Here is a 22,258-nt window from a genome sequence, read left to right on the forward strand (position 1 = left end):
TAGACACTATAATTTCTTATATGATAAATTTTCTCTATAATCCCGACCTCCATAGAAACAATAGAATGACAAGGCTGGTTAAAGTGGGTATAGAGAAATTAAATGTCATCAGGATCATTTACATTAGACCAGTGATCATTCATTCTTTTGTTAAGTATTTGTTGTTTTTCAGTGAGCTAGATCAGTCCACAAAGAATTAGTTCAATGCCAATTATTACTGGTGGTCAAGTTGCTTTGATAATAGGTATCAGTAATGAGAATATCACAGGTTTTACAATATTTACTATTGCATTTAAAAATGAAACAATGTTGTAAGTTGTCATTGAAATTTAATATAGCTGAGAGTTGTACAGTACTATGAGAAATCCAACATCGATATAAAACAAACACAAGTCTACAGGATTTCATATTAAGATACACTATGTCAATACGTCTTGTGGTCAGTTCTACTTGCTGTCCAATCTACACAACCTGAAATGATTAAAAGTACTTACGTTCAGTATATCACTCATTTAAAAAAATAAGTTTACAAACATAATGTGTCATTTTAATGGATTCATAGTTCCATGATTTGTTGAAAATCACGGATCTGTGGTTTATTTTATATATAGCAAATTAAAGGAAAGTATGCATTTGTTGGGAATTAAATGTATTCTCTTGTCTGCTCTATGGTCGGGTTGTTGTCTCTTTGACACATTCCCCATTTCCATTCTCAATTTTATCTTCTATCAGTTCAAATGAGATATGGTTTGTATCACCAACAACTGATTTCTTTCAATTCAGAATTAATACAGTCATAACCCGAAGATTTTATTGGATAATTGATGTAAGTATAAACAGCAGAATCTTTCAAAAAATATAGGATTAATTTCTCACAGGATTTTTCTCTCTGAATTAGCAACATTACAGTGCCACTGGTGGCATAGAAACTATTGAACCCTTATTTTTGGTTGGGTTCGTCTCACTCAATCTTTATTTTTAGTGTAGTGTTTTGTGAACCGTCTTTTTACTTTGTCATCTTTCCTTCTAGGACTTATAAGATTGTTATTTCCCCCCTTGGTAACTCCCATTTTTATTTTAGCAAGATCACATACTTTTCAAGTTATTTTTTTCTCTCAACTTCTCCATTGACAATCTATCAATCCCTTAATCTCTTACTTCCATGTCCTGTAAAGACAAACATTTTTAATTAACTTACAATTTGTCTATTAAAGCTGTTACTTTTGTTATCATTGAGCTATTATTTTTTTATATAAATTTCCATTCATTACTCATTGCAGCAAGCTGAGATGGTACCTATTGATAATTTGATTTTTCACAATTACCAACTACAGCTCAATACTCAAATGCGTTATGTAAAGGTAGCCAGGAAATGTCATTTCATTATCTGTTCTAAAGCAGAAATAGTCCAACAGTGAAAAGTAAGACATCTTTTACTTTAAAACTTTGAAGATTGCAATTTTACTTCAGATCATTGTTGGTATATTAATTTGCAATTAAGCTCAAATATACTTAACAATAAATAATTTTGGTTTTTGGTTAGATTTGCATGTTGACCCTTACTTGTTTACATCTTCATCCTTTGGTCTTTGGTGAATAGTTGTCTCATTGGCAATCTTACCACATCTCTTAATTTTTATACTATTAGTTTTAATAGCAAATATGAAGTGTTGAATTTTCTTTTAATCAGATGTTAAAGCTCCAGTTTCAATTGTATTAAGGTAGATAGGGTGTCTTCCTCCATCTTGGATTTTGAAAAAGCAGGTAACAATCGGTCTAGATCTTTAATGAAATGAGTATGTAATTCATGTGTAAGACTTTTCATTTTAATATAGAAAATTGTGATTTATCATATTTACGGCTGTATTTTACAAAAATCAGATTATTTTTGTTTTATTCATTTTTTAAAAATTTTGCCATGTAAGGGTAGACAACTCAGATACAAGGGGAGATAACTCGATAAAGTAACTTTTGTAATAGAATGTGTTGTGAATTTACCTATTTTATTATGTAGCAAGAAAAAGAGTCCCGTGACCCCATTATTTCTTTTTCTTATCTGAAAGCATATTATTAGAGCTATATTCTCATATTTTATCTTAAAATTCTATGGTGTAGTTTTCACCAGTAGCGTGAAATATAGCGCAGTGACCCATACTTTTTATTATATTTTAAGAAGAAAAAAAGAAATAACTCTAGAACGGTAAAAGTGACACCACCAAAATTCAAACTTGATCTGTATATTGTGGTAATAAGCATTGTGTATAAGTTTCATAACATTTGGAAGAGGGAAACTTAAGTTAGAGAACGGAAACCAACTTTGGGACGTACAGACGGACGTACAGACAGACAAGGGTAAAACTTAATGCCCCTCCGCTACGGCGGGGGCATAAAATGCATGATATAAACTTCATTTTGACCCTCATGCTATAAAGCTGAAAAATGAGTTCAGTCGTCCATCAAAATCTAGTTTATATCATAAATACCTGTTTTTCATTTCTGGTAAACTGCAGACTTTCATATCTTTCATTTATGCATCACTGAGTCAATTTCCTTTAAAGCTCTAAAGGAGGTGAAAAAGGACCTATAAATCAAGGTATAAAATGCTTTAAATCTGACCAATAATGAATAAAATATAAACAATTTCTTTGCTTTTCAATATATTCTAAAGTAAATTTGTCAGTTATACTTTGACTTGATTAAATAAAGAAATCATTAAAATATTGTAATTAACTTTTGATGCATTATCCTTATTATTTTGTACCAAACATTTACAATTTAACTGAGCACAATTTTCTCATGGATTGACCAACTAGAATTTTCAGTCATGAAAAACGCTGCTCAAAACTTTACTCCAATAAAATTTCACCGATTTTCTAACACATGCAAAATTGACTGTGAAACAGATATAAACTATAAAACCCTCAGACTTCGTGTCCCTAGCATACAATTTTCTAGACACACAAACATTTATGAATATAAAACAGCAATATTTACCTTGAACCAGCAATAAAATTGGAAAATTTAAACATTACCAAACCTTCTGTATATCATTCCAAAGCGAGAATGAACAAGTAGATCCATCTATGGAGACCATCTTTCCACAACACAAAGGATAGATACTTCTGAGTAAACAATGTACAAATTCTTCAACTTCAAAATCCCATTCCCTTTCCCCTAATCCATAAACCCAACCCTTATATTAAACCCAGAATCTCTCTCCTCAGACAATCTTCTAGCTACAGAAATACTGAGCAAACAGCAAAAAAGTATAAATCTGTCAAAATGTAAAGACACAACATCAAAATACTCATCAAATTCATTACAATCACCGAATACATTTATACAAGAATCCACTAAATATAAGGTATCAATTTTTTTTAAACCATAATAATCAGAACATCCATAAATCTGATACTTATTTGTTAATCACATTTTAAGAAAAACTTCCAATTTTCCATACATTTAAAAATTTGTCTGGAATAAATAAACACCAGATATGGATTCTTATATAATTCCAACAAAATTCAGATCTAAATCGGCTATGGAAACATAAGAGCCATCAGTCTTTGAATATTCTATTTGAATCCACTATGGAGACTTAATAGCCATTTGACTTTAGTATTCTATTTTTAGTTAAGCTTTACTGCGTCTCCTTCAAAATATAATGCAAGTCCTGAAGATAACATTCACATCTGATCATCAAGTACTAATTCTTGGAACACTTCAGCAATGTGATTCCTTGAAGATAGCACCTAATCCACAAGCATTTTATATAGTACTCTACTTTTCAAAATACATCTACTGATATTAGTCTATCATACAGAATTAAGATAGCAGGAACCTGGCCTGCCAACATCCACATTTGCATTGATCAGAAAAAGTTTTCTTATCAAATCAATCTCAAGATATTTTTTTTTCTATTCATTGGAATATTTTATGCTCTCATTTGATGACTTAATTATAAGATAAAATCCAAAGCTGATGATTTTAAAAGCAAATACAAATCAATTCTACCTGTCCTGTGAAATATCAAATCCTGAAACTGCTAAGAAACAAGACATATAGTATCATTCCATAATAAAACAGTCATGACAAATTAATACAAATTTCAACAAGAATAACTTAACATCAGACTTATAAAAGGAAAACATTTTGAGGAAATACTACATGATAAATTTGACAATGAAAGCAACTTCCAAGATTTCTAAGGACTTGTTTTAATTGATCTGATTGCTAACCACATCAAATAGAAGAATTTTCAAGGCATAACCAATTAGATTTTTTAATTAATGCTTCCCACTGAAACCCAAAAGTCCATAAAAACTGTAGAATTCTTGTTGAAATAAGTTCTATGTAACCAAGTAAAATATGAACCATAAGAAATGAATTTTATTCTTCAGCATGGTGGACACCAAAACAACATGATTACATACATATGAATTGATTCCATTAACAATGGCACAATTGCACAAAATTATGACAATGAAATTAAAAATGTTTCAACAACCATGGTTGCCCTCTTCGACAACCACTCATAGCTAAAAATACAAATTCTATCAATACATATAAATGTGTAAAGATCCACAATGTCATTAATCAACTTTACAAGTCAACTAAAGGGCCAACAATACATGACCACTATTTTCCAAGATAGGGCTCGACAACGAATGAAAACAATTGGTCCAAATGATAGTTCCATATAAAAATGTTAATATCCTCGTACCGTTATTATTTTAACGGTACAGTTTGACATCAACCTCTCTGCCATCAATCCTTGTCCTGTTCATCATAGCTGTCAATGGTTAAGGTCTATTTGTATATCAATTGTATTATTATAATTCTCTTGGAATACTAATAAAGTATATTCAGTGTTTATCCCTTAAAATTTGATATTATATAGTAATCTTCACCAAGCAAGGACGACTTTCGACTACAACAACATCAGCAGAAAGTCTATATTTGTTATGTTCCTGATGTATAAAAGATATAAAACATATCAGTGAATGCAGAGCTGCATACAAATCAATCTTGACAAATTTTTCCAATTCTACATATTTCTCCTATTTGTTTAAAATACAAGAAAAACTGAATCCAGAACAGATTTTATACTTCACAAAAATTCAAAACAATTTTCAAACAAGCTCTTTTAGGAATGCAGATTTAAACCATAGACTTGCAAATTAGATTAAAACTATTACTCAATGAGTCACTGGATGTTAAGCAAAAACAACAAACAAACAAAAAAGGATACAGATAGCATTCTGTGCATCATCAGCAGAACCGAATCTGACAAGCCCCCAGCCTTGTGACTTTCCATTCTCCATCTTGATTTCAGCAAATTTCACATCAGCTACAATAAATTATACTCACAATTCAAAAGGTTAACTCAATACTAATTAAATATGTTTAGAATGGTAATCAGTATTATTAGGTGAAGTCATATTCAAGAGCCTCACAAATTGGACAAAAATAAGTTAAGGTAACCCTTCGTAAAAAAAAAGATCATTTTTTGAATAATCATCCAAAGTCTATTAAAAAAAATCAAGTCTTGGCACAAAAGCTAGAACTGTAGAAATCTTTTCTAAGGGTTGAAGAAGAGTTGCAAATATCTATAAGTATAAAATGTTAAGATGGTTGGCTGGTTTTTCTTTCCATAGAAATAAAGTCATCAGTAAATCAAACATATATTGGTCAACTATCTTGTCTATCAGCATTCTGATATATTTACTCTAATTAGGGGACAGAACTTCAGTAGCACTTGCCATTTCATAGTGAAAAACATTGTATTTTAAGGAAATATATAGATTTGATTTTACATCAACATATCATAACCATTATAACTGTGCAGCAACAAACTTACCAACAGATCTGAATTTTTCTTTCAAATCTTGCCAGGTAACTTTCCAAGGTAGCTGAAAAAGACATTAAATTTAGACTGAAGCTTGTAATCTTTTTGTTGAATTATTATTCAATGTTCAATGTCAAGTAGCTAATACTTCATGCATTGTAAATGTTATATAAATACACCTTATTTGTTAACACACAAGATAAGTCTACAGAAACAGGTCACTCTACCCGTACATGTTATAACAACTCTAAGCTGACTGGCAAATATAAACTTTTAAAGTTTTACATTTTTTAAGAAAATTATTATTCCAGTAATATCTAATTATATGTTTATGAACAAAATCCCCATCAAGTAAAATGTGATGTTTAAAAGAAAAACACCCTTATTAAAGTTAATCCTCTCATTTAACCTATACTAAAGTGTTTTATTAATCACCCTATCGATAAGTGTATAGGGAAACGGAAGGAGTTGAAGTACTTACATTTTTTACAACAACTGTACAATTGTCTGGGCGTGTGCTTCGATTACCACCACCATCTCGATCTCTGTCACCGCTCCTGCCACTACTTGTGGAGTAGGATTGTGTTCCACTACGACCGGATCCACCACCATATCCTGAGGAACCTCCCATTGATCCACCCAAGTCAGTGATTCCTGTGCTGTAAGCACTCATAGAACTGCCACTATTCATGCCAGATCCCATTCCTCTCATACCATCACCCATTCCACCAGACATGCTACTACCATATCCTGATGAGTTATAGTTAGAGTTGCCACCCATACTGCCGTAATCAGACATTCCACTGGACATGTTGCCCATTCCCATACCAGAGCTGCCCATACTCATTCCCATTCCACTGCTGCCATAGTTGCCAGATCCCATGTTACCCATGCCCATGCTGCTGCCACCTCCCATACCGCTGCCCATATTAGACATGCCCATGTTGCCCATACCCATTCCACTGTCCATTCCCATTCCCATACCTCCACCCATACTGCTGCTGCCCATATTACCCATGCCCCCACCCATTCCACCTCCCATCCCCATTCCGCCACTTCCTGAAAAAGGAAAAATTTCATAATGATTTTGCCCCATCAACATGTTCAACAAAACATATTTTTCATACTTTATAAAATATGTATATTTTTTTTTACCAAAACTGTGTTAAAGTATGCATTTTAAACATATATACAGGGTTTATGCTGGCAGTTGCCAAATTGGTAGAAACAATTGGCAAAAAGATTTTTTTCTTTCTATCATTGAGGTTGCCCTTTTCATCTATAATATCTCATTGGATTTCCTTTTTGGAAAAACCAGTTCAAGGGTGTTTACCGTTAACAAAATATGTGACCATATAATTTGAAAACGATCGAAAATCAATGATCAGCTGATTGTGTTATCAAAACATGTACAGCCACCGGCAAGCAATCAAGAAATAAGGTGATAATTCTCTTTTTCCAGTAATGGCCTTGTTTGATTGAATTCCATCTATCACCTAGAGAACTTACATGTTATCATATAGTACTGATTATTACTGTAGTATTATGAAGTAGTTGTAAACATATGTTTAGATACCTTTTTACAATTGGAAAACAGACGATATCAAATGTTAGTACAATTTACAGTAAGTTTTGTATAAATTTAGATGTAAATAGCAAAACTTTTTGTTAACAAAGAAACAAAAAACACAAAAATCCTAAACGACAGAACGAGACACTTCATACACATGATACATAAAATATATATAATTTTTGTTCTGTTTTAATACAAAATCTATTTTATATTTGTAACAACTAGCAAGCCCCCTACATTATTTATAGATAGACCTTCTTTCCATATATATCTCATTCAGTAAAAGGACCTCACTTTACAAAAGATTTCTACAAACCTGAAAATCCCATATTTGTATTAGCATTCTGTAAGGGCGTACCACCAGGTCCTAAACCAGCACCGATTGACTTCAGGCCACCTATAAATAAAATACTTTTGATGTAGGAATTATACAAGGGTTTCCTTCTCTTTAGATTGAATTTTAACAGATGTAAAAAATCAATTAAATCAAGAATGTGTCCATAGTACACGGATGCCCCACTCACACTAACATTTTCCATGTTCAGTGGACCGTGAAATTGGGGTCAAAACTCAAATTTGGCATTAAAATTAGAAAGATCATATCATAGGGAACAAGTGTACTAAGTTTCAAGTTGATTGGACTTCAACTTCATCAAAAACTACCTTGACCAAAAACTTTAACCTGAAGCAGGACAGACGGACGGACGCAGAGACCGAAAAACATTATGCCCCTAAGTGGGGCATAAAAATATCAGTAACTTTCTTATGCATTGATGCAAAGAAAAGTAATTTCCAAAATGTTATTAAATACTTAATATACATGAACAATAGAAACTTGGGTATAAAATTGAGAATGGAAATCGGGAATATGTCAAAGATACAACAACCCGAACAAAGAGCAGACAACAGCCAAACATGTATACATGTATTTATCCCAGTTAAATCTTACTTGGGAGTGGCATGGATGAAGATTTATCTGCAGCTCCCATTGCATCCATCTTTACTCTCATTGATCTGTCATAAAGACTTTGTCCATTAAACATGGCTGTAAATAGGTTAAGGATTCATCAGCAAATTATCACTTCAGCTCAGTCGGTTTGTATAAAAATCAAAGGCTAAAACTTCATTTAATAGATCATACTGTCAAACATTGTTCTGTCCAAACTTGGTATTGTCAAAAACTTGGGATAAAACCAGATACTTTGGCAGTGTTGATAAAAATTCTGTTTCTTCTGAGGCATTTAGTTTTTACTCTGATGAGTCAAACTTGATTGATATGAAATCTTAGCTTATTAGTAGTTTGAAGTACATAGAAGAAAAATGAACTCAATTTAAACTTGATATGTCAAAGCTTGCAGAACAAAAGAATTTAGAATGAAAAGATATTTGAAATTTTAAAAACTGGGTGAAATATTCAACAACTATGTTTATTTGCATAGAAATGTTTCTCCAATTCTTCCCTACCCTTACCATTGATAAGGGCAACAATTCCTTAAAGAAGTAAACTGACAACTTCAGTCAAGTAGATCTTAATTCACTGATAATTTTTTTACAATTTCTCTATTTCTATCATAGGATTCAAGATAATTGCCAAAACTGCAGAAAATATCTTCATTTACAGGCAACAACTCATACATTTGAGACATTTTCACAATCTGTAATGATTTTTTAAGATAATAAACAATTACTTGTATTTTAACCATGTCTTCTATTCAAGCCATGACAACATGTGGGGTGATTGGTAGGGGAAGAAAAATCATACTAGATACTCGAACCTAAGGATCTTTCAGCCCAAGTTTGGTTGAAATTGGTTGCGTGGTTCAATTTTTTTTTTTTTTTTAAAAGGTCACTACGATAATTGGTGACCACAGATGCAATAGCTCTCCTAGTCTAAGACAGTAATCTATTAATTTTTCACTATATAAATGGGTTTTATGTCTGTTGTTATGTATTAAAGGATACAAACAGCCTGAACTGCCTCAAACTGAGTTTCAAAAGTTACTGTTCCCATCCCTCTACTTTTTCCATCTTTGTCTTCTTTTATTTCAGCTCTTGTTACATTTCCAGCAAGTCTGAACACATCCTTTAACTTTTTCCAAGTTATTTTATAATCCAGCTGAAAATACAAACGTTGCCATTAAGAGCATGCATTTATAATTAAGTTCAATACACTTGGTCAAGGCTTGCAGTTTCATGAAAGACCTCTAGAATTGAAGAATATCATAATTGGAAAGGCATGGATGTCTGTAAAATAACTCCTCAGGTCTCCTGAATTTATAGAAATTTCTTATATAACAACATAAATTTAATCTAAATACAACAAATATATCATCCTGAAATGTGTTGCCTGCATTACTCATTAGGATTGAATTTTATGTTGAAAGTCTTTCAAAATCAAGGTCATACTACAGGTATAATAGAAGCTTATTAATGATCCACGAAAATGAGGTCAATGTCATATCAACTCTGCCAGAACGACACATTTGCCTAGATTCATTCGATGCACCAGATATAGTTGCCCTATTGCTTATAGTATTTAAGAAGAACTTATCCATGAAAACTTAAGGATGTTCGCTACTATTGTTTTTGAATTTCTGTTAGATATTCCAGATTCTCTAGTTTTATCCATGTAGTGCCAGTAAAAAATTTGTTTGCTAACCCCTACTTTTCTTTTCATAATTTTATAATAAATAGTTTAAAACTCCATTTATTAAAATTTTATGAAATCCTTGTTATTTTTTCATTGTTTTTGGAAGAAAACATGTGCCAATGTTAAATGCATGGAAAATCTAGAGAGAATCGTTTCCTGCCAAATTTTCAATTGATTATATCTCAAAAACAAGGACACAGACCTATCATTTTTTTTCTAATTTTTAAGTTCCCTTATTTATATTCTATCAATTTATATGTCCTTTAAAAATTTTGTTATTTTGAAACAAGAGGAGCAAACATCCTTGACCTTGATCTCTGATTGTTGATCCATGATTATTGTCATGCAACGGCAATAAAGGAAAAAACGTCTTTAAAAAAACAGAAGTGTAAATTCCCTTGGATAGGCATATCAATACCTACATTTGACACAAACACTTGATTAGTTACTGGTCCATCAATCCCCAGCTGAGATAATACTTGAGGTGAAATACCTCCTCCTCCTCCTCCACCCATACTTCCCATCATTCCTCCCATGCCTCCTGAAGGGCCACTTCCCATTACGCCACGTCCTCCTATAATGTTACGGTCACTTTCTCTCTCCTATGAAAAAGAATAAATCAAGTGATAATGTCCTTTTGAGGTGCAACAAGTGTTTACAGGTTTGTAATGAAAGGTACCAGTGTATTCCTTCTTACGTAACGTTAGCAAAGTTTTACAAAAAAACTCATGCTTACAAATATTTTTCAAGTCATATGAAACAGGTTTCTGGTGAATACAATGTTTATAAGGAAATTATTGAACCAATCAAAAATGTATAATTGACAAAACATATTTCATTCGATAATTGTTGATCAAAAACTTGGACTGACAATCAACTTACTGGCTACAGTGCCTAGGTTTACTGATCAGGATTGGATTATATACCAACACAGAACCATGGAACATGTGTATAGGAAGTCATTAAGTGAGCTGACAGAGTATTGTTTATTTGTTTTATTTTTTCCATGCGTTCCCATTTGTTATTTTAATTTTGTCAAAACAGTTGTAACATGATTTGATGTATTAAAAATTTCTTTTCAGAATCAGTCAATACTATTCCTTTCATCACAGTTTTCTCTCCGCACTTGCACTGTGCGATTGTCAAATTTCTAGTGACGGCAGTGTTCTCCCCAGGATTTTTTTAAGGCGCAAAATTCAAGGGCGCGTAACTCTTTTTTTAGAGTGATCTGAAGCAATGTCATAAATCATGACATGCAATATGAATTATAATGCTTTGTGTTATGTGTTTAATAATGCAGAGTATTAATGAATTACAAGAATATATATATGAAATAAATTGATTTTAAACACAAAAGTTATTTATATTCAGTCAATTAAAGAAGTCAAAATATAAATATTCATCTCTACTCTCTGCTCCTTCTAGGGATATTGTTTTTAGATAGTGTTATTTTGTTGGACAGTCTGTTCCTCAACTTTGTCTTTATCCTCTTCAGGGTTAAAAATTAAACCCCCACTCACAATAACTTTTGCTTATACCCCCTTTAACATTTCTAAGCCATGAAAACTCAGTCAGCCACTTGTCATTGAAACCAGAAACATGGTGCTTGCTTTTATCAATTGCTAAAACTTGAGCTTGGTTGGGATTAGATGCAATGAAATCTGCTTATACTGACAGTGTAGACGGAGGTGTATTCCCCTTTTCATTAGAAGTCATTGGTCTGAAAAAAACTTCTACTTCCATCATCTACCTTTTACCAAGGATTTGTATACAAATCCTTGCTTTTACTTATAATTCACCCCTTTGTTATTTGCAGAGAACATGTTCATTCAGAATTAATAAAATCGAATATGGTTAAGATATTTGGTATACAACTTTTTAAAACAATTTTTTTTTATAAATGAACAGCTGACCAGTTTCCGTAGTTTCACATTACGCTTCCGTGCGTATTAATTGTTTAATACTATCTTTGGCAGATAGATATAAACGAAAGTTAAAACCATTGAAATTATTTACCAGTGACATTATACAGAAGCTGTGGCGATACTGTACCCGTTTTGATTGTCACATATTTCCCGACGCACGGATTCACGATTGATGTTCAATGATCATTTTATTTCTAAAAATATGACAGTTTCAGACGAATTTACCTTGCAAGCAACATTTTTTCATTTTCTATTAAAGTAAATCACTCCTCGTTATCTTTAATCAAACTTTATTTAAATTTTTTCAACTAATAATACTTTCATTCATAGTTTTCATCGTAAATATCTTTAGCAATGTGTATTCAAATTTATCATGTGTATTCAACACGTTCATTGGTCGTGTTTAAATAGATTCTTCTTCTCGACCAATGAAAAAATTCGTTATATAAATGGTCAAGTGATCACACACACGATGCGTAAATACAATGTATTTGCGATCTATTTCTTCAATTTCTGCACTGAAGTTTTTAAAATTTTTTATTTTCTTCAAAAAATATCTATCTTCTTGATGATCACTTACGCTATTACCTGATAACATAGTCCGATAAGGCTGAGATAAGCGTGGCTCAGGTAAAACTAATTATCAGTTATTGCATAACACTGACCGACCCATCAGCGGTGATCAGTTACTTGACAATGTTAACCAACATTTATGTGAAAATTAACACGCTGCGGGATCAAGTATTAAGGGACAGCCGCCAATTAAGACGCTGCGGGATCTACAAAAATATTATGAAGGCGCTGCGGTACCGCAGCGTCATATCGGCCTGGGGAGAACACTGGACGGGTTTAGTTAAGGTCTCAGCATTTATAAAAGCTGTCTGGGAATTAGAGTATGGAAAGACAATAATTCAATAGCAGTACATTTCTGAAGTTGTGGATAAAATAAAGGATTTTCTTTTAAACAAGTCTATGTACAAATGTTTTATACTAAGACTTGAGTATAAATTTGTTAAATTTGAAAGATCGTTTGACTCGAAAATAAGAAATTTACTTGTAAAATTATACTTAATTTGAAAACAGCCTCTAAGACTAAGATATTTTGAGTTTTCAGATTTAAATCTTCAAGCTCTCATTGCACAATGGTACACATTGTAAATAAACGGTTAGGCCATCAGCACATGATACCCATACTAAATGATACTAACAAATCACCTAGCTAGTACAGTTACTGTTTAATACAAACCTCTCTAACTACAATATTCCTGTCTTTAATTTTATATCTGTGCATGTTTTCTATTGCTTTTCTAGCTGTGTCTTTATCTTTAAATTCAATGACTCTAGAAATACATTAATAATACAAAACATGGGTGTAATATTTTAACAGACTTTTCATCAACCAATTAAATCAGATGTTTAAAAATAAAATACTTTAAGGGGTAGAGTCGTTTAATTTTTCTTATATACCACTGATTGGTTAGGGGTCCATACATGATTGGCCAGTCTGATTTAAATTCATAATGGCATTTTTTATATATGACCTGCTTAGCTGGTACTCTTAAAACTAGTCGAAAACACTAGTAGGCGTACATTGTTGTGTGTCTTTTGCATATGATCTCTTAAGTAGTAGCAATGACTGTTAAAATAAATTATAGAAACATATTATCAAGTAAATCTGAAAATTCACTCTCATATTAATAGCCTGAATGTAAATTAATGAACATGTTGCAAATTCAGGAATCTCGGATGAGTTATATTTTTTAAACAGTATTAGAAAAAAGTTATTGTTCAATTCCTTGTAAAAAAAACGGTAAAACAATTATATTTAATAAACCTTAAATCACAACCTTGTATCATGTTTATGGAATTTTACCTTTTAGAATTTTAAATCTTTAAACAATTTGGCTTTACAGACATAAACAAGAATGTGTCCATAGTACACGGATGCCCCACTCGCACTATCATTTTCTATGTTCAGTGAACCGTGAAATTGGGGTCAAAAACTCTAATTTGGCATTAAAATTAGAAATATCATATCATTGAGAACATGTGTACTAAGTTTCAAGTTGACCGGAATTCAACTTTATCAAAAACTACCTTGACCAAAAACTTTAACCTGAAGCCGGACAGACAGACGCATAGACCGAAAAACACAATGCCCCTAGGTGGTGCATAAAAATAAAATTGAACATAATTCAGATTTTTTTTCTTCTACAAAACCTAGTCTCAATTTGCAGCAATTTTTATGCAAGTAAGAGAATCTCATATGAGAATAATTCATTCAAGACAAATCTGATAAAGTTTCAAACTAATCCTCACAAATTAAAGCTTCATTATTGGAACTGTTACTCCAAAACATTGTATTCATTTATCCAATACAACTAGCAAATTGTTATAAAAAGTTATAGTAAAAGGAAATGAACTGTATCTTACCCTTGGCCTTTAGATTTCCCTTGACCGTTTTCAAATAATTCCACGTAAGTAACATCTCCAACTGTAAAGATCAAACAAAATATGCATAAAGTCAATTCCTTTAATGTTATACCAGTTATATCTTTTAGCTACATGTTTACTTGTATGCATTGTGTGTAGACATCATGGTTTCATATCCATGATATCAGAACAGTTAAGATTATTATTGTTTTCTCCCTATAATGAGCATGTCCTGGTTTAGGAAAAGATGTTTTCAGAATTTATCTTTATCTGCTACATGTATGATAAACATTGAATATAAAATTGAGAATGGAAATGGGGAATGTGTCAAAGAGACAACAACCCGACCATAGAGCAGACAACAACAATATGAATGAACAGACTGATTTTTTGGTTCTACTTAATCGTCTATGGTTTAAGGAGAATGTTACATTCGTGTTACTAACCTATTATTTTTACATATTAGAAATCTCTGTATTTATATGTAGCAGCAGATTGAAAGGTTGTTATATTAATTATATTAACAATAATAACAAGTAAACTCTGTATTATGGTACATCATTTGTATCTGGTATTGAGCACCTAATTTTATATGATTGGCTTATCTCTTTTTTTCGGGGTGGTGTTCTGCTCAAGCTATAAGATTATATGTAATGTTTTGTCCTTTTCTTTGTTTTCTTTTTTTTTTGGAACTGTCTTTTTTTAACTTAAGATTTTTTATTGTTCCTTTAGTATCTTCTGCCTCTTTTAGGTACATGTATCTGTATTTGTATTGAGCAGTCTATTGAAAATCAGTGGATGTTCAAATTCCAAATGAATATTCATTATTTTTGTAATTTGATAAAAATCTTTCAGTTGAAATTTCCTATGACAAGGAATTTAGTCTGAACTATTAACACATGTAACAATGTGAATAGTTATTTCAGTGTTTTCCCTAGGCTATTCAAGCATTGCGGTACCGCTACACATAAATTTCGACCGCCATGCTTTCATCATTGCCGCTATGTGTGAAAATTATAACTGTAAAATATTTATTATCGATATTTTGAAAGTGAAGTGACAAGTAACAACACTCCACAGGTGTTTTAAACTCATCTGACTGATAATTGGATGCATCACGTCGCGCGTGCGGGGATTTTACAACCTTCTTGATTAGTTGGTTATACATTTGTAAATCGAGACTTCGGTTACATAATGGAAGTTGCCAGTTAGCTGATAAAAAAATAGTAAGATTAATCTCCAATGCATATCTTTCTGTGCTAAATAAAAAGTTTAACCTTTTCCAGTATAAATTTCACCAAAAAAAGGGCCAGTGTTTGACATCGTTGTTTTACTGTGATCTTTAAAAAAGTAAATTAAAAAAAATTGGTATAGTCTCTGGTATTATAAAATAAAACTAACGTAATTTCACCGAGAATGGACAAAACTTTTTTTTTTAAATAAAGTTTCGCAGTTTTTTCCATCAGCTATATCAATGTATATTTACATCGATGCATTATTTTTTGATTGGTCACAACAATCAGTTATTTTTAGATTAGTCGCGGTTGATTGACTATAACAAAGAATACACATCACCGCAACCGGGCCGAGAAAAAGACGTGTCTTATGAAATATTTAAAACATTTGATGGAAAAACTTTCAAAACATACGTAGTTATTTACGGAAATATTGTTTTTAATAAACTAGTGTTGTTCTATCTTTAATTCAATGGGTCACATAGCGGATTCATTTGCCGTTTTTTACACAAGTGGTCTTTCACTTCGGCAAGATACAATTATGAAGCGTCATTAATAAATCGGATAGGAATGTATTTAAAAAAAAAGTTAATTGTCATGAAATAAAATGTCAGCTTAGCTTCCAAACAGGTAATTTTCAAATATGTCATCCGTATGTCAGGTATTCTTCATTGACGACTTCTGTAATGAACGCAAATAGACTTTTTTATTGTTTCCTGTAAAATCTTTGTGAAGCAATGATGACATTCAAAGTTTTATTTAACAACTTGCTGTTGCTGCTGAAACCATTCTATCAGCAAATTGAGGACACTGTTAGTGAAAGAATGTAAAGACATGACATTTAGGCATTGGAACAAATATTCTATACCATTTATTCCGTTAGGAACATTTACTGTAATATTTATTCCAGTGGAAATAATATTCCAGAATATTGTTTCCATTTGGAACTTATATTATGAAGGAACTTCTATTCCGTGACAGTATCCTTGTCTGTCTAAGTATGCAGCAATTGGTCTTGTTTTGCAAGTTTCAACAGCTGATTGTGAAAGGTGTTTTTCATGTTTAAACAGAGTTAAAACACCTTTGAGAAACAGACTATGCCAAAAAGTGCTGAATTGCTTAATGAATATATCAATTGAAGGACCAAAGGAGGAAGATTTTGATTTTGAAAAATGTGTGGTGACCTTTGGAAAGTTGAAACAGAGGAAGATATCAACAAAATAATGTGTACATGACATTACATTTGTAAATAACTATTGTAGACTGGATTATTTTTAGTATTGTTTATAAGGTCTCTCATTAATTCCTCTCATCTGTAATAAATACTTTAAAGTTCCATGACTTACCTATAATAAAACAATTAGATTGGTATATGGCTATAAACATATAAATTATGTAGTGTAACTAATTCTGAAAAAGAAACATTGTGCGCCCCGTTGCAAATCCACCATGGACCCACCATGCATGAAAATTTTTCTAGGGAAGACACTGTATTTGTAGCAGTAATTATAAACAGGTGGATAACAGTAGTGACTGATCAACTAGATCATCAATAAATATTAATTCTTCACAATTTCATGACTATAGACTTAACACTATAAACCTCACCTTCTTTCCTAAATATGTCTTTGATATCTTGCCACTTCATTTCATATGGAATGTTACTGATAATAATTCTTTTTGAGATCAAATTAATTCTTCTGGCTCTGTCACGATGTCTTTCGTCCCGCCTAGGTGATCTAGAATTTGACCTACTTCCATTACTTCTGGATCTTCTTACGGGTGACCTTGATCTTGATCTCGACACTGATCTGTAATATTCAAGGGTTTGGTTAGACTATGATACAAGGGCATGATTGTGTTTTGTTACATGTGTATAAAGCATTGTCAATAGCATACTCAGCAAATTAGACTGGTTCAAACATTTGCTTGGGTGGCTTGAATTTATCTTCAGATCAATATTTTAGAGGAAGATCCTAATATTTTTATACAGAAATACATGACAACTTCAAAATGCATTTTGATATAATATTCTTAGGTCAAATAAATAGGTGTGTTTCTTGTGGCATGCCTGAAAACAGTAGGGTCAGGATTGTTTTTTAAATATTTTTTTTTCTTCAATCAATCTCGTCATGAAGTTCTTGGAACCGTTGTTCGAATGTTTTGAGTCTTAAACTGTCATAAACGTTTGTATATCAAGTTTATGGTTGCATTTCATCAACTGAACTGCGAGCCCAATAATTTTTAACCTGGCAATTTGTTTATAATTTTTCAGTCACAAAAACTCTTTTACAAAGAACGCAATTTACACCCAGACGATTTTGGGACATTCCAATGGAAGAGCTTTTTTCCACAGCCAATTCGGGGATATGCTGAAAAGACCTTTTTTTCTTCGATCACTACAAAATTTATCAATTTTCAATTAATTTTTTTTATCGAACTAAAAGTTACTGAAATATTTAGTCTCTCCAGCTATAGTTAACAGCAATATTTGTTGATCATATCTCTTTGACACCATATATTTAGGTTTACTGGCCACTACAAAATTTTTAATAGTTTTTTCAGTGATTCTAGATAATAATTTATAAGATTGCCATTAGTTTTGTGGAAGGTACATGTAGATTGATTGATTTTTGGTGTTTGGATGCCACTTTCAGCATTATTGGCTATTTGTGGCAGACAGTTTTTATTAGTGGAGGAAGTCAGAGTGCAAGGAGCGAACCATGACCTTCAGCAGGAAAACTGTCAATCCTTTTCTATTAAGATTGGAGTCAAACACACCTGCCACATGCTCGAACCTCTGAGGCTGTGTTGACAGGTTAATAGTACAGTGGTTGAACTACTTAAACCACTCGGCCATAAAAGCCCCCTTTCTCAGGTTGGGAACAAACCCTCTATATGGTGTTTATACCTGTATAGAGGGATTACCCTTCTATAAAGGGATAAAATTATCCCTCTATAGAGATATATATTTGTTTTATATAGACTGGATTTTAAACAAAACATGGCAATTGCGCATTTGCTACTTATTATGGTTGTAACCTGTAACATTTGATGCACCAATTGCTGTACTTAATTTAATATGCACATGTCTAGTTTACTGCTAAACTGACCATCTTTGTATACAACTATTGTTCATCATAAAGCTGTGATGATTAGGTAAATTCCACTCAGTTATGCCTCAATGAACAGATTTCTATTGTTAGAATTGACATAAAATTTAAAGGTCAAATGTCGCTATTGTTGTTGATCAGGTGTTCATATAGGTACACAATAGATTGCAAGTTCTGTCACTTTAGCAGAAAACTGAGCATCCCAATTTTAGTAAAGTGCAATAATTGATACATATTCTGCACTAGATTACAGTCAATATACATTTAACTAGAAAATGCCATTTTGTCATCTTCCTGCTTTAAATCCAGTCTAAAACAAATATATCCCTCTGTAGAGAGAAAATTTTATCCCTCTATAGAAGGATAATCCCTCTATACAGGTATAAACACCATATAGAGGGTTTGTTCCCAACCTGTTTCTGGTAGAAAAACCTGTATGTTACGATAAAGAATGTAATGTCACCGGCGCTGCATATGTACTTTTTTTGGAATTATTGCCCTTTGTTTTGGAATCCGCTCCATGTCATACATTTACTGAAATCGAAATCTTGAGCCAACCATGGCGAAAGTTGAACTCTTTTTATATATCTGACATTCACTTTAGTGTTATACATCAGTACAGAGGATGCGACTTTGGTTTGTTTTCCTGTTTTTGATCCATATCTTCAAAGAATATGCGCGTTGACCCACAACCCATAAAAACATTTATTAGAACGCTTACTAACTACACGAACAATTGTTTTTCATTATAACATACACTAAGGCAATAAATTGTGAACGTCAATTAATATTCATTTTAAATGTTTATTGTGATTTCTACAAGTATCCTCGCTCGTTAAAATTTTATGTATGGAAAGGTATTTATGTCATAAAATTGTCTAGCATACATATTTTTCAGAATTGTAAAAGTGATTATCTTTGTATTTTTAGTTTTTTACCATCATCCTGTAGTCAATGTAGATGTGTTAAAGTTTAAGGTTCATGTGGACCCTATGGCTAAAATGGCTGCGTTTTCACCTCAAAATTTACTCTGAGTGCAGACAAACCTATGCATCTCAAAAAGTTTTAAGGCATAGTATGTCCTAGATAAATAAAATTCAAGTTATGCATTGTATGTTTTAGAAAATTTAAAACTTAACTGAATTATGCAGTGCACTTTTTTTCGTCCCTGCAGGAGGTGATAAAGTTAACGAACAGTTGAATTTCACTTGATATGGTCCACTCAGTTTCAGTTTAAATCACCAATTATTGTAAGGTATCTATTGTCCATGTAAATCAATACAGTTCACTTCAATCATTACCTGTGGGGAAGTTCTCAAACCTCTTTCGCAACTTAGTTTATTTTGGCACATTCTGGAGGAATGAAAAAAAAGTGCACTGCAAAAATTCCTGTTAAAGTTTTTATTTTCTAAAACATTTTATATATTTGAATTTTATTTATCTAGGGCATGCTATGCCTTAAAACTTTACCAGATACACTGATTTGCCTGTACTCAAGAGTAAATTTTGAGGTGAAAATGCAGCCATTTTAGCCAAAGGGTTCACATAAACCTTAAATAATCTACTTGGTTATCTGTTACGCACGAGGTATTTATAGTTTTTCTATGGAAAGGCAAAAACTGAAGGCTTTAGTTGGGAAGATAGGAACACTGAGTATTTCAAAGAAAGAATCGGCCTCGCCGCACAAACAATGGCATGATCATACCACGCGATCAAAATATAATCAAATTATACTCTCGAAAACAAAGAATAGACGAGTGCAAACCTCTGTTCTTGTTCTTGGTCTTGTTCTTGTTGCATATTATCATTTGGCGATTGGGATCCGTCGTTGTCGTTTTCATACATCTTGCAGATTTCTTTCTGTTTTGTTGCAGATATTAGCAAACGGGAAATATTTCTTCGAATGGCGTCTGTCACGTGGTTTATAAAATTTTACCAATTGACAAACGAAACGAATTTAAAGGAGTAAGACAAATAATATCAATTGACACGGACTGTTGCAATAATTATTGACTATCAAATACCATTATTTTTTTCCGATTTTTCAAAAAAAAATTAACATCTAAATATAGTATAAAAATTTAAAAAAAACTAAAAAAAATCGGTAGATTTTATGTCATTTCAATCAGGCCGGCCAAACTCATGGGCTCGTATTGATAATTCTTTATCTCTAATGCATTTATCTCGAATTAACAATTCGTTTTCTCAGTTTCCAATCCGTGATCTCAATTCAATAATTCATGATCACGAATTGATCGGAATTACTTATCAGTTATCACGGTTTCCGATCCGTTATCCCGGATTAACAATCCGTTAATAACTTATATCGGTTTCCCAATCCGTGAGCTCGAGTTAACAATCCATTATCTCGAATTAACGATTAGTTTTCTCGGTTTACAAAATTCGTGATCTGAGGCTTCGTTAGATAATCCGTGATTTCGAATTGCTAATCCGTTATCTAGGTTTCCTCAGTCTTAAGGCCTGTTGGCACAAATCGTCTCAATGTGCAGATTTTCTCTTCGTGCGTTTTGCTCAACGTAGTTTCTTCTCTGTGCTTTAAAAGGGTATATGCGCTGGTTAAGATTTGGATTGAGAAACAGCAGTATCAAATCTGCCAGTTCTGTCAATGTAATGTGCCACTGTTTGTATAGTTTGGATTTCGTCTCTTCGATGTTCTTGCCGTCTAGTTTAGTTAACATTTTTTATTCCTAGAGAAGGGCGTTTCCTAACCCGTGAGCTCGGATTAATAACCCTTTATCTCGCATTCATTATCCATGATCTTGGATTAATAGACCGATATCCCGGTTTCCCAATCCGTGATCTCGAATTACTAATCACTTATTTCGTTTTTCAAAATTCGTGATCGCGGATTATTAATTAAGAAAAATTTATCCCTAGAGAAGGGCGTTTTTTTTAACATATAAATCAATACAAATCATATTAAAAGGACATACAATATTCAAACATACGTCATATGCAATCCAAATAAATACATACTGATTACAAATAATTAAAAATAATTAAATAGAAATATCAGTGCCATGGGAGCTGGGTAATGAACAAAACTTTGTTTTTATGCTTTTAAGCAAAACATGTTTTTATCGTAAACTTACTAACTACTAGACAAGACTTTATTTCTCACTTTCAGATCCCACTTTTAGTCTACACCTACACCACTACAGATATAGAACCGTGATTATGAACTAACACACATTATTTAAAAATAAGGCGCGGTGGTTTGATTGCCAATGAGACAATTCTCCACCAGAGACCAGATGACAGAGAAGTTAACAACTATAGGTCACCGTACTCCCTTCAACAATGAGCAAAACCCATACCGCATAGTAAGTTATATTTACTCACTTAGACATTTGTTCACGTGTATCTCTTTTTTCCTGTCTCATCTAGAATATTTATTTAGCTGTATAAAATATTTCTGCTCTTTGGTCGGATTGTTGTCTCTTTGACACATTCCCTGTTT

General features: G+C 32.3%; 1 protein-coding gene across 2 annotated transcripts; it reads right to left on the reverse strand.

Moving 5' to 3' along the window:
• Positions 1-313: 313 nt before the first annotated feature.
• LOC127732911 (myelin expression factor 2-like) lies at positions 314-20,702 on the reverse strand. 2 transcript variants are annotated; one of them, XR_007996505.1, is made up of 15 exons: positions 20,543-20,702; positions 17,273-17,475; positions 14,430-14,490; positions 13,243-13,336; positions 10,494-10,673; positions 9,384-9,537; positions 8,371-8,466; positions 7,738-7,818; positions 6,330-6,907; positions 5,861-5,912; positions 5,252-5,350; positions 4,724-4,792; positions 2,484-2,581; positions 1,095-1,167; positions 314-471 (listed from the first exon to the last, which is right to left on the reverse strand). XR_007996505.1 is itself a non-coding variant. In XM_052242122.1 (12 exons), the coding sequence occupies exons 1-12, from the start codon at positions 20,620-20,622 to the stop codon at positions 4,734-4,736; spliced, it is 1,737 nt and encodes a 578-aa protein (XP_052098082.1). In that variant the 5' UTR covers positions 20,623-20,702; the 3' UTR covers positions 4,377-4,733. The 2 variants fall into 2 exon arrangements, 1 of the variants encoding a protein (XP_052098082.1); XM_052242122.1 differs by lacking the exons at positions 314-471; positions 1,095-1,167; positions 2,484-2,581 and having other exon boundaries at positions 4,377-4,792.
• Positions 20,703-22,258: the final 1,556 nt, after the last annotated feature.

Source organism: Mytilus californianus, unplaced genomic scaffold, assembly GCF_021869535.1.
Source record: "Mytilus californianus isolate M0D057914Y unplaced genomic scaffold, xbMytCali1.0.p SCAF_3, whole genome shotgun sequence".
Taxonomy (NCBI): domain Eukaryota; kingdom Metazoa; phylum Mollusca; class Bivalvia; order Mytilida; family Mytilidae; genus Mytilus; species Mytilus californianus.

Coding starts and splice junctions, on each gene's coding strand:
- LOC127732911 (XM_052242122.1), bottom strand. CDS start 20,622: ATGTATGAAAACGACAACGACGGATCCCAATCGCCAAATGATAATATG. Junction 6,908..7,737: donor TACAAATATGGGATTTTCAG/GTTTGTAGAAAT, acceptor TTCCTTTTTCAG/GAAGTGGCGGAATGGGGATG. Junction 5,351..5,860: donor AGAAAAATTCAGATCTGTTG/GTAAGTTTGTTG, acceptor AATTTATTGTAG/CTGATGTGAAATTTGCTGAA.